This window comes from Bufo gargarizans, chromosome 2, assembly GCF_014858855.1.
Source record: "Bufo gargarizans isolate SCDJY-AF-19 chromosome 2, ASM1485885v1, whole genome shotgun sequence".
Taxonomy (NCBI): Eukaryota; Metazoa; Chordata; class Amphibia; order Anura; family Bufonidae; genus Bufo; species Bufo gargarizans.
This window is the reverse complement of record NC_058081.1, coordinates 686,755,733-686,767,810: the sequence shown is the minus strand read 5'-3', so window position 1 is coordinate 686,767,810 and position 12,078 is coordinate 686,755,733. Positions and strand designations below refer to the sequence as shown.

General features: G+C 44.8%; 1 protein-coding gene across 1 annotated transcript; it reads right to left on the bottom strand.

Moving 5' to 3' along the window:
• Positions 1–2,187: 2,187 nt before the first annotated feature.
• LOC122926308 (trypsin-like) lies at positions 2,188–11,621 on the bottom strand. The gene is made up of 5 exons (XM_044277681.1): positions 11,582–11,621; positions 8,316–8,472; positions 5,076–5,329; positions 2,436–2,572; positions 2,188–2,352 (listed from the first exon to the last, which is right to left on the bottom strand). The coding sequence occupies exons 1-5, from the start codon at positions 11,619–11,621 to the stop codon at positions 2,188–2,190; spliced, it is 753 nt and encodes a 250-aa protein (XP_044133616.1).
• Positions 11,622–12,078: the final 457 nt, after the last annotated feature.

Here is a 12,078-nt window from a genome sequence, read left to right as displayed (position 1 = left end):
AGCGGGGAAATGAATTAATTTCAATGCGGCTGCCGAAAATAGCCGAGCTATTTCCATCTGCCCCATAGAAATTAATGGGAGCAGGAGCCGCGCATGCGCAGTGCACTCCCATTCACTTGTATGGGAGCAGCAGCGCTTGGTGGTGGACCGACCCCGGGAAATGCAGGGTCCTCCAGCCACAGCTCTCCCCGCTCTGTTCTCCTTGTAGGTGCGGGTTCCACCTATCAGACAATGGGGACATATCCTAGTGACATGCCCCCATTGTATGTGATAGGAATACCCCTTTAAGTCTAACATGTTGCATCCTTTTGCCTAATGCAGATCTTCAAATCCCCAACTCACCGTCACAAAGCCATGTTAAATGATACAACTCTTACTACCTGCAGCCACCACTAGAGGGAGCTTAGGAGCTTACTGCAGCCTGAATTTTACCATTTTAACTTTACGCAGTGGATTTGTCGTTCTGTATCAGAAAAATAAAGCCCCGACTACTATAAGGCCCCTTTCACACGAGCGAGTTTTCCGCACGGGTGCAATGCGTGACTCGAACGCATAGCACCCGCACTGAATCCTGACCCATTCATTTGAATTGGTCTGTGTACATGATCGTTGTTTTTTTTTCACGCATCAGTTCTGCGTTGCGTGAAAAACGCTGCCTGTTCTATATTCTGCGTTTTTCACGCAGCCCTGGCCCCATAGAAGTGAATGGGGCTTTAGTGAAAAATGCATTGCATCTGGAAGCAAGTGCGTTTTTCACTGATGGTTGCTAAGACATGTTGTTTATAAACCTTCATGTTTTTATCACGCGCGTGAAAAACGCATCAAAATGCATTGCACTCAGGCAGAAAAAACTGAACAATTTAACGCAATCGCAGACAAAACTGACTCAACTTGCTCGTAAAATGGTGCGAGTTTCACTGAACGCACCCTGAACGTGAAAGAGGCCTTAGGCCTCTTTCACACGGCCGCTGTGGGAAAAGGTGCGGGTGCGTTCTGGGAACATGCGCGAGTGCAAAACATTGTAATGCGTCAGAAAAATCGGCATGTTTGGTACCCAAACTCGAACTTCTTCACAGAAGTTTGGGCTTGGGATCGGTGTTCTGTAGATTGTATTATTTTCCCTTATAACATGGTTATAAGGGAAAATAATAGCATTCGGAATACAAAATGCATAGTACAATAGCGCTGAAGGGGTTAAAAAAATAATTTAACTCACCTTAATCCACTTGCTTGCGCAGCCCGGCTTCTCTTCTGTCTTTCTTCTGTGCTGTGTGCAGGAAAAGGACCTGTGGTGACGTCACTCCGGTCATCACATGATCTTTTACCATGGTGATGGATCATGTGATGGCCCATGTGATGACCGGAGTGACATCACCACAGGTCCTTTTCTTGCACACAGCACAGAAGACAGACAGAAGGAGATGTCGGCTGCGCGATCAAGTGGATTAAGGTGAGTTAAATAATTTTTTTATTTTTTTAACCCCTCCAGCGCTATTGTACTATGCATTCTGTATTCAGAATGCTATTATTTGCCCTTATAACCATGTTATAAGGGAAAATAATAATGATCGGGTCTCCATTCCGATCATCTCCTAGCAACCGTGCGTGAAAATCGCACTGCATCCGCACTTGCTTGCGGATGCTTGCGATTTTCACGCAGCCCCATTCACTTCTATGGGGTCTGCGTTGCGCGGAAAACGCACAAAATAGAGCATGCTGCGATTTTCATGCAACGCACAAGTGATGCGTGAAAATCTCGCTCATGTGCACAGCCCCATAGAAATGAATGGGTCGGGATTCAGTGCGGGTGCAATACGTTCAACTCACGCATCGCACCCGCGCGGAATACTCGCCCGTGTGAAAGGAGCCTAACACTGCATTAAAAAAAAAAAATTACCGCACCTACGTGTATTTAAATTAAAAATGAAAATGAAATGACAGGATGAACATTTAATTTTACTAAAATGCATGAAATTTCTCAGAGTAAGCAAAAATATATGTGGTTTTTGGGAACCCGAGGAAACAGACTGCGAGAATCTAAAGCCGGCCGCACCAATAAAACAAGAATAAGCTGAAGAACAGAAGCAGGACTACAGTGATTAGTGATAATTAGAATCAGCTCTCCAATGCCCCCTGCTGGATCACTGGAGCGTCGTTGTTTCCATAGGCTTCCATAGTGTAGACAATTTATTGGAGACAGTTGCCATTTGTAATGGTGTCTTGGATCCAGTCCAGGTAATTGCACAGTCTAGTGTATACGCCTGGAAGATTGGGTACGGCGCATGGTACGTTACCCCATGAAGTGATTCCGGATAATTTTGAATTGCACACCAGGGGTCCCCCAGAGTCTCCCTGCAAGAAAACCAAACATAACTTATCCATATGGATACGCAGCACCTATAGGTTTACCTTCCTCCGGATTTACTGAGCCGTACCTGACAGGTGTCCTTCCCACCCTCCATGACTCCGGCGCAATGCATGTTCTCCGTTATCTCCCCGGGATAAGCGTCCATGCAGATATTGTCGGGAACAGTGTTCAGTTTCACACAGAGCAGCTCAGCTGGATAGGTTCCTGCACAGACAGGAAATGTGTCAGGGGGTAGCCTAGTTCTCCAAATCGTTATCTGCACAGCCAATCAGCAAGCAGCAAAGGCGCCTGCGCTTTAATGTGAATTGCCGCGGTTTTACAATTTTGCTACATTTACATTTAGTTTTTTGTTACATGCGCAGCATTGTTGTGAACTACTCCCCTTTAAGCGTAATGTACAGAATATCTGCTTGGGGAGGGGTCATCAATCAGGTGGGGTCAAAGGTAGTGGACTTCGATCCAAATTTTGGAAAAATTTGATTTGCCGCGAAGCTGAATTTCCTTGTGCTTCGTGGTAACGAATCAATTAGGTGGTACATTTTTTTCTAAAAAAACATACTTGTTTCATCCATTTGAGCGCGAAGAGGCCACTACCGTCATCTTGCTCGAAGATCCCGAGCGAAATCTCGTGCGCGGTGCTGCACGACGTCACCACACCGGCTGACGCGCCGCAAGAGATATCACTCTGGATCTTCAAGCAAGATGGTCGTGGCAGCGCGATTAAATGGATCAAAAATTAGTATAATTGGTATAATGCTTTAATATGGATCTGAGATGCCGCAATCAGCAATGAACGGGGCATCTGAGGGGTTCAATGACGGAGGGGGCGGCGCAATCGCCGCTTCCTGTTATTGCGCCCGCTATTTACAAAGAAATGCGCTTCGTGAAGAAGTAATTTGTCACAAAGCTAATTTTTTTGTAAAATTCGATTCGGCGAAGCAGCCGAATCGAACTTTAGAGAACTTCACTCTTCTCTAGTCAAAGGTGAAGAGACGGCATTACCAGTGCTTAAAGGGTATGTCCACCTTTGCAAGCAGGACATATACTTGTATCCCAAATCATGTGACATCTGACCAGTCCAATCATCAGCACTCCAAAAGCAACTAAAAGCATCCCCTTACTGCACATTAAAGGGGTTGTCCCGCAAAAAATATTCTACATTCCTCAAAGCAGCCCCTGGATCTGAATACTTCTGTGGTTTCACGTAATGATATATATATAATACGGCCACTGAGTTATTCAACAAAATGTATCTTTATAGCGCCACCTGCTGGTTGTCCTTTATCTATCTGTTCCCCTCAGTAACATCGCTGTGGTGGTCACACATGCTCAGTTCTATCCTTCAATTGCCACCAGCCGTATCTACTGTTAGATGTTGTGACAGATACAGGGAAAGAACTGCGTAGGAAAGTACACGCTCTGGGGGAAAGGACACGTCCCCTGAGCTGCAGCATAAATGATACACCCCCTGAAAAGGGACAAGCACCTGAACTGCAGCAGAGAGGACGTGACCCTGAGCTGTGACAGAGATGCAGAAGTAAGGACAGGCCCCTGAGCTGTGATAGGGAGAGAGCTGTAGAAGAAAGAGCATACCCTCTCTGAGAAAGGACATGCCCCCAGAGAGTAGGCATACGCTCTGAGCTGCAGCAGAAATGACACACCTCAAGAACAAGGACATGTCCCTCAGCTGCAGCAGAAAGTACACACCCTTTCTGAGAAAGGACATGCCCCCAGAGAACGGACATGTGCTCTGAGCTGCAGCAGAAATGAAACACCTCATGAAAAAAGGACATGTCCCTGAATGGCAGGGAGAGAGCTGCAGCATAAAGGACACACCCTTTCTGAGAAAGGGCACGCCCCCTGAGCTGCCAGCCTGAAATAAATCTAGCTGAGCAATTTAAGCAATAAATGGGGAGATCTCTGGATCCCTGTGATGTACAGGGCTGGTTCTAGATTTGTTAGAGATTGTCGTACTATATGATGTCTGATTTAATTTTTTTATATTAAACATGGAAAAATCCTTTTAAATCAGCCCCATGTAAAGGTTTTGCAGCACAGCCGGCCATAATTCTTTATTTACTCTACATTTAGTCAGTTGTCAAGAAGTAGGGGACAGGTGGAGGGAAGTAACACGTGTCTGCAGGATCAGACTACCCAGGGTTTGTTTGTAGTCTGTAACCATGGAGACACATAGGTCTGCAAAGCTGTGTACTGTACTGTCAGAGAACAGCTGAGCAAGCATGCATGCTGGGAATGTTTCTAAACGTGGAGTACCGGAGGTTGCTTTCCCCTGCTCTAATGTGTTCCAAAAATCCAGCGACTTAGTCTTGACTAAATATCTCCTGCCGTTTTGTGCATACAGCTCCTTTGCAGATCCATCATGTGTCTCCATGGTCACAGACTACGAATAAGCCCTGGGTAGTCTAATCCCGCCGCCGTGTTACTTTGCTCCATCTGTCCCCTCCTACTTCTTGCTAAGATACTAAATATACAGTGAAAAAAGAATTATGCCGTCTGTCCCGCGAAACCGACCTTTTATATGGGACATTAGAGCAATAAGATGCGGACATGGCCCTCAAGTCTCGTAGACCTGGTAGAAGCACATAATAACCAGGGAACTTGGATGTGACAGGTAGAAATGTAGCAGTGGATTGTAGCAGAGAAGAAGGCAACATGTGATTAGCACTCAATATGTGGAGCTTATTACCATCAGGACTGGTGGTGGACCCCCATCCCGAGGCAAGGCACTGGGTCCCATCAGGGGGTAAGGGGCAGCCGATGGGGATGGTCTGGACGTACTCATTGAGGGTGGCAGGAGAAGCCAGTTTCAGTAGCATGATGTCATTGTCATAGGTCCGTGGGTTAAAACCTGGGTGAGGACATATTTTATCAGCGTAGTTGAACTGCTCTGTCTCTTCATAAACCTCCAGATTATGTTCTCCAAGGCGAATCTGCAGACTCCTAAGGAGGACAAGAAATGTCAGAATGTGCATTTAAAGGGAACCTCTGGTCATCACGTAATGCTGATCATCCATACGCTGCTGACTCACTGCCGGCAAAACACGAAGATCAGGGTAAAAATTTTAATTTTTAATTTTTTTTTTATTTTAGCTCCCTCTCAGGATGCACTATTTCCACTCGCCATTTTCTATCGCTCCCTCAACCCTGAGCCTGCGTCCCGCTGTCTCTTCTCTCCTGTTGGGTCCAGCTCTGTCCTTCTTTGCAGGCTGCAGGCTGTTTGCAGCGAGGCCCCTTCTCCTCTGCCTGTAGCGTGCTCCCTTCGTCTCTTAAAAGGTCAGCACACACACACAAATCTTCCCCAGTCAATGGCTGGGAGCCCTGGGGTATTTGAAGCATATTCCCCTGTGGGAAGGTGCCTGAACAATAAGGTTCTTAATTCAATCATTCCTGCAAAGGTGTGATATATCCTGTTGTCTGCCTGAGTACTGATCTCTGCCTGTTTACCGGTTTCTGATGCTTGGCCGGCTGACCTGACTTCTGTATTGTCCTTTCACTTCCTGCTCCAACTTAGACTTTTTACCATATAGCACATATTCTACCTGTTCTGACCTGGGCCTGTCCCTAACTATGGCTTCTCTGGACCCTGTGCGTCAGCTGTCAATCATACAGAGGTAGGAGGTAGCAGCCTGGTTGTCCCCTGCAGCAGATTCCTGTACAGGGGTTAAAGGGTAAATACCAGAGGACTGCAAGGTTCATGCCCTTGGAAGTAGCCCAAAGTAAAATCCGTTGGTTGACACAGTGGTCCACACCCACTGCCGTAACAGGACGCTTCTGCCAAATGACGCCTGTCTGTGGACAGGAAATTAAAGGATAACTGTCATATTTTCACTCAAAATTAAATTTTCATATATGTTGTTGCTGCTGTGGTGATAATCCATAATCACTTGTTCAATAAGATTCCGTCCATAGCAACCGCTCCTCACAAGACTTCTTTCTGTCTATCTTCTCAAGATGGCCACCGATGCCCTTACCCTGAGGCTAAGACCTCCCTCCCTAACTACCCAAGATTAATTCTAATCACAAATTTTTATTGCGAATATCGGCACTATCCTGGTCCAACGGGAGCGCACACGCAGCGTTGGGGACTGCCCACTACTACGTCTTCCGTCTTCTGTATATAGAAGATAAGAGACGGAGGAGACGCTGTTTTAGCTGCACCACTAAAATGCCTGGGGGAGCAAAGAACATGCTGCAATTACTAGGTAATTCAATACCTATACAAAAGTATTAACTAGGGAACTAAGGTAAACTTAGTCGGACCAATCCATTTACATAAAAAAATAAAATGACAGTTACCCTTTAAGGTTAAGGGGGGGGGAGTCTGGCTTTCTGCAACCTCTTGGTTCTAATGGTCTGTAAGTAAGATTGTGGCAGAACAGGCTTAGCAGAGCTGATTCCCATGCAATTTTAGGAACTTCAGACTGCTGTCTCAGGTGCCCCAATCACTTAAAGGGGTTCTCCGGGAATTAAGAAAATGAAAATACTTAAATATTACTTTATTATAAATATATTCCCAAACACCTTTCAATAGTTAGAATGGCTCATTTTGTCTGGGGAGCAATCATCAGGGGAAATACAAAATGGCCTCCGTCCTATTATTACACACAAAACCTGTCCTAATTACACAGGAGGACAAGTTACTTCACAACACTGCGCTAAAGAGCTGCCTCATCCTCCTCTCTACTTGTCAGGGGTAATGATCCTGAATACAGCTGATCTTCAGTTGAATATGTGTAGGAATGGAGTTCATAAGGAGACAAAGTACAGAGAGCACAGACAGGACAGACTGTGGTAATGGAGGCTGCAGATAAGTGCTGCTGCTCATTATCCACATCCCCGCCTCCTCTCTGTCCTTCATGTCTCCTCATGAACTCCATTCCTACCCAGATTCAGCTGAAGATCAGGACAGTTTTTGTGTGCACTGATAGGACGGCGGCCATTTTATTTCCCCTGATGATTGTTCCACAGATAAAACAAGCCATTATAACTGATGAAAGATATTTGGGAATATATTTATAATAAAGAAAAGTTTTTGAATATTTTTATTTTCTTAATTCCCGGAGAACCCCTTTAGGAGAACCCCTGCAGTCCTCTTCTAGCTCTCAGCTTTGCAGAGTCCTCTGCTGGTCCAAACTCTGGACCTAATGCACACATTTGCCTTCTCTGGATACTCGACAAACCCAACCACACTGGTGGGAAGTGGACCAGTCTATAAGCACTACCTGGACTTCTTCTAGGTGGGTCACATAACCAGCCACACATGTCCCCGCACTGGCGAGCAGTTCCTCTCTCATGCTTATCACTGTGGAGACCTACTATTTCCAATGGAGTCTTGCACTCCCATGTGGCATGACTTCTGCACCTCCAACAACATGGAGTCTGTGGTCTAACACTCCACCTGGTCACAGCCTTACGCAACCAACACAGATGCTTCGCCCATTTCATATGTAAAGAAATCACGTTTTCCCCATATGGAGACCAGTAAAAACCCAAAATGGCATACTACTGGCAAGACAACCGGGAAGGACACCTCCCCCGTCCATATATATATGATGTTGATAGATTAGGACAGTTTTAAGGACACTGGAGGTAGGTCTGGGTCAAGGTTTGTGAGGGTCCGCAATGGGATCAACCTCCAGTCTTTTGGCAAAGAGGAAGATTGTACTTCCAGTCACTATAAAATATGCATAATAGTTATTATACAGCATGGCATCAAGCTGTGCCTAAATAATACTGCCACACAGTGCCCACCATCAATAGACATCCACACAATATTAATATACAGTGCCAGCCTGATAATACTGTATAGTACCCAAATCACTTTACTTTCACATTCGTAAGATTTAAAAAAGGCCATGTGTAGGTGACGGCCCAATTTTGCCCCCTTCTATAATCCTGACCCTGACTGTAGGACGGGAACACTTACGGCAATTCACAATGTGCTGCTGTCAGGACCCAGTTCTCATCTATCAGGACTCCTCCACAAACATGCTGGTCGAAATATTGAAGGCTGACTTGCCAAGGCTTGGAGTTTCGCGGACATACGTAACCCCCAATAATCCGGTTATAGGAGCGTCCATGGACTATGGGGAAACGGAGACAAATCAAATGATCAAAATAATTAAATGTTCATGTTTCACTGTCTGGATAGTTTAAAGGGAACCTGTCACCGGTTTTTAACCATAAGAATCATTGGCGTCCTCAGATAGTTCTCCCCACCCAGGGGTGTCGTTAGGTCAAAATATTCGCGGCTGGAGCCCCGGATGTTTCATCCAGTGCCCCGAATGCAGGGCCGGCGGGGGCCCCCGGCGCCATCTCTTTGCTAATTTATTCACTTCACTTGCCTCTGTGTAATCTCGACAAGCGCCCTGGCAGAGGCATCGTCGAGCGAAGTGCGCATGTGTCGTCTTCCAGCGCACCTCGTTCGGCGATGCCTCTGCCAGTGCGCCTGGGCGAGATTACACAGAGGCAAGTGAAGTGAGCAAATTAGCTAGGAGGCGGTGCTGGGCGGGGATCTGTGGATGACACCTCTGAGGATCTGTGGTGGATGACATTTATGGGGGATCTGTGGATGACATTTATGGGGGATCTGTGGATGACATTTATGGGGGATCTGTGGATGACACTTATGGGGGATCTGTGGTTGACACTTATGGGGGATCTGTGGATGACACTTATGGGGGATCTGTGGATGACACTTATGGGGGATCTGTGGATGACACTTATGGGGGATCTGTGGATGACACTTATGGGGGATCTGTGGATGACACTTATGGGGGATCTGTGGATGACACTTATGGGGGATCTGTAGATGACACTTATGGGGGATCTGTGGATGACACTTATGGGGGATCTGTGGATGACACTGATGGGGGATCTGTGGGGTTTCCAGACGGCTAGGCCCTTCACTGTAGTTATTAACCCCATTCAGCAGTCCCCCATTCAGTGAAGGGGGGACTGCCGAAAGGGGTTAAAAACTACTGTGAAGGCCCCCCCCATTGGCGATGAGGGTGTGGCTTCATGGGGTGGGACGTGGCTTCACGTGGGCTCATGCCCCGGATCTCTTCAGACTCTAGCAACGCCACTGCCCGACCCTAAAAGTACTTCTTTTACAGTCTACTTTTGCTTTTTTCAAGTTATGTAAATTAAGTGCTTACCTCATCACTTCCCATTCCTAACGCCACCTCCCATTACATGAGTGACAGAATCTAAAGCTCCTACCCTCCTCCCGAACTCACGTCCCAAATCCGACACATGTGCAGAACCTCACACTGATCATATAATGTATACTGCGCACCCTGTAACCCCTTCGCGTATCTATACGTCATAATGTGTGAGGGGATGTATGGAGTGTGCCCCTGCAGCGGGCATGCTACATATACATATCATACAGCTGGCACCCGCCCGCACTGACAGTGACCGCGCCGCCTTCGTCATTTAACCCCTCAGGTGCTGCGATCAGGAGGCTCCCTCTACCTTCCAGTTGGAGCCCCCGCAGTAAAATCGAGTGGACGCTGCTGAAGCCATGATGTTCTCCATACTGAGCTATGCACGAGACACAGCACAGCAAGGAGAGTGTAAAAATCCTATTCACTCTAATGCAGATCTATTAGGGGTAAAAAGGAGAGGGGATCAAAAGATCCCATGTACTAAGCCCCTAAGGGGGCTAATAGTTATGAAAAAAAAAGTAAAAAAGGCTAATAGTTATAAAAAAAAGTAAAAAAAAACTATATATTAAAGTTTAAATCACCCCCCTTTACCGATTTTGCATATAAAAATATATAAGCAATAAAAATAATAAACATTGTGCGTAAGAAAAGTACGATGAACGCTGTAACAGAACAATTTTTTTTTTCAAAAACGCGCGATTCACAATTTTTTGCCATCTTGTCCTCCCCCAAAAAATTTATAACAGTGATCGAAAAAGATGTGCATACCACATACACACCAATAAAAAATACAGTTCGTTATACAAAAAACAAGCCCTCATACAGCTCTGTAGGCCGAGATATAAAAAATCTATGGCTGGCAGAATATGGCAATGCAAAGATTTTTTTTTTTTTTAAGTTTTTTTTTTTTTTTAAAGGTAGTAAAAAAAAAAAAACTATACAAGTTTGATATTGCCGCATTCGTATTGAGCTGCAGAATAAGGACGTTGGGTCATTTTTAGCGCACAGTGAACGTTGTGACGTCAAAAACCCCAAAACCTTGGTGGAATTCTTTTTTCTTTTTTTTTTTTTTTAAATTTGGCACACAGTTAGTTTTTTTTCCGTTTTCCAATACAAGATATGGTAAATTAAATGGTGGTAGTAAAAAAATGCATCTTATCCCACAAAAAAATAAGCCCTCCTATAGCTATGTGAATGGAAAAATAAAAAGGTCATGGTTATTGGAACATGGGGAGGAAAAATCCAAAATGCAAAAATGAAAATAGGCCTTGACGGCAAAATCCAAGATCCAGTTAGGTCCATAGCTTTTTTCATTGCAGCTCATTGTTCCAGACTCAAAGCACTAAATAATAAAAATAATAAAAATACACATCTGTCAACAGCAGCTTTTTCACAGTTGTCATCTAGAAACAGGGTATTCTATCTCTAATGTGGAAGGTAAAAACAAAAATACGTTTTAAAAAAATGTGGTAGGGGGGGGTGGATTATACAGCCAGTGTTAGTGAAGGGTACAGAGGAACTTTATACCTTTCTTAAAAAAATAGCTTCCCACAAAATTTATCAAAAATTTACAGCAATATTTTGTACACAGGTACCCGCTATGGTCGTACAGGTGACATGTGCTTTGTACTATAAAAAAAAAGTTTTTACAGTATATCCACCCAGTGTGTCTGAAGAGGGATGTTCGCCCTGAAATGTGTGATACTGGGACCGAGTCACAAAAAGAAAAAAAAATTCCTCCACTGGAGTCGATCAGCACAGGTTCATGACAATTTTTTCTAATATTGATGTAATCAAAGTCAATAAAAAAATTCCTCCAAAAATTGAAAATTAAAAATGATTCAAAACCAAAATAGCTTTTTCCCTTTGACTTTTTTTTTTTTGATGTTTAGTTTATTTCCCTATGGAAGTCAATAGTGTGGAGTTATGAATGGAAGGCCCCCCCAAACACACAGTGCACAACCCCTGTGTTTTATGTGACACACCACACTAGGAAACACCATATCTGAGTAGATCCACTTACCGCTGGAACCCAGGAGAGCAGCCACCAACAGAAAGAACATGGTGAGGGACTTAGTGCTCATGATTTTCCGTCTTCCGACACCGTTTCTGTCTCTTCTACTTAAGATTAGGGGTAAATAATTAACTCAATGACCCTCCGTTTGCTCCAGACTATGTGGGAAGGTGCAGGGGACTGGAGACTTGTTTACCAGCTGCTAATACCGTATATATAAATGAGACGTGCACTTGGGAATGCGTCACCATTGGGAACATAATGCTTGATGTATCTCACATCTGAATGTCTCAGTTGACGTCCTTCAAGGGCTTCTTATATCACTAGTAAGGAATATATATTTCCTTCAGAACTAATCATGATGACACTTTATACAAACCCGTGACTCTTGGCAAGATATGAGGAGGTATGGGTCAGTCAACATTGTGCTACACTCCCCCCCTCCCCTCACCATTACCCCTAATCCTATAGCCTTCATTTCTATTTAGTGAATGACCTCCCAGTGA

Coding starts and splice junctions, on each gene's coding strand:
- LOC122926308 (XM_044277681.1), bottom strand. CDS start 11,621: ATGTTCTTTCTGTTGGTGGCTGCTCTCCTGGGTTCCAGCG. Junction 5,330..8,315: donor GCAGCACATTGTGAATTGCC/GTAAGTGTTCCC, acceptor TGTCCTCCTTAG/GAGTCTGCAGATTCGCCTTG. Junction 2,353..2,435: donor GTGGGAAGGACACCTGTCAG/GTACGGCTCAGT, acceptor GTTTTCTTGCAG/GGAGACTCTGGGGGACCCCT.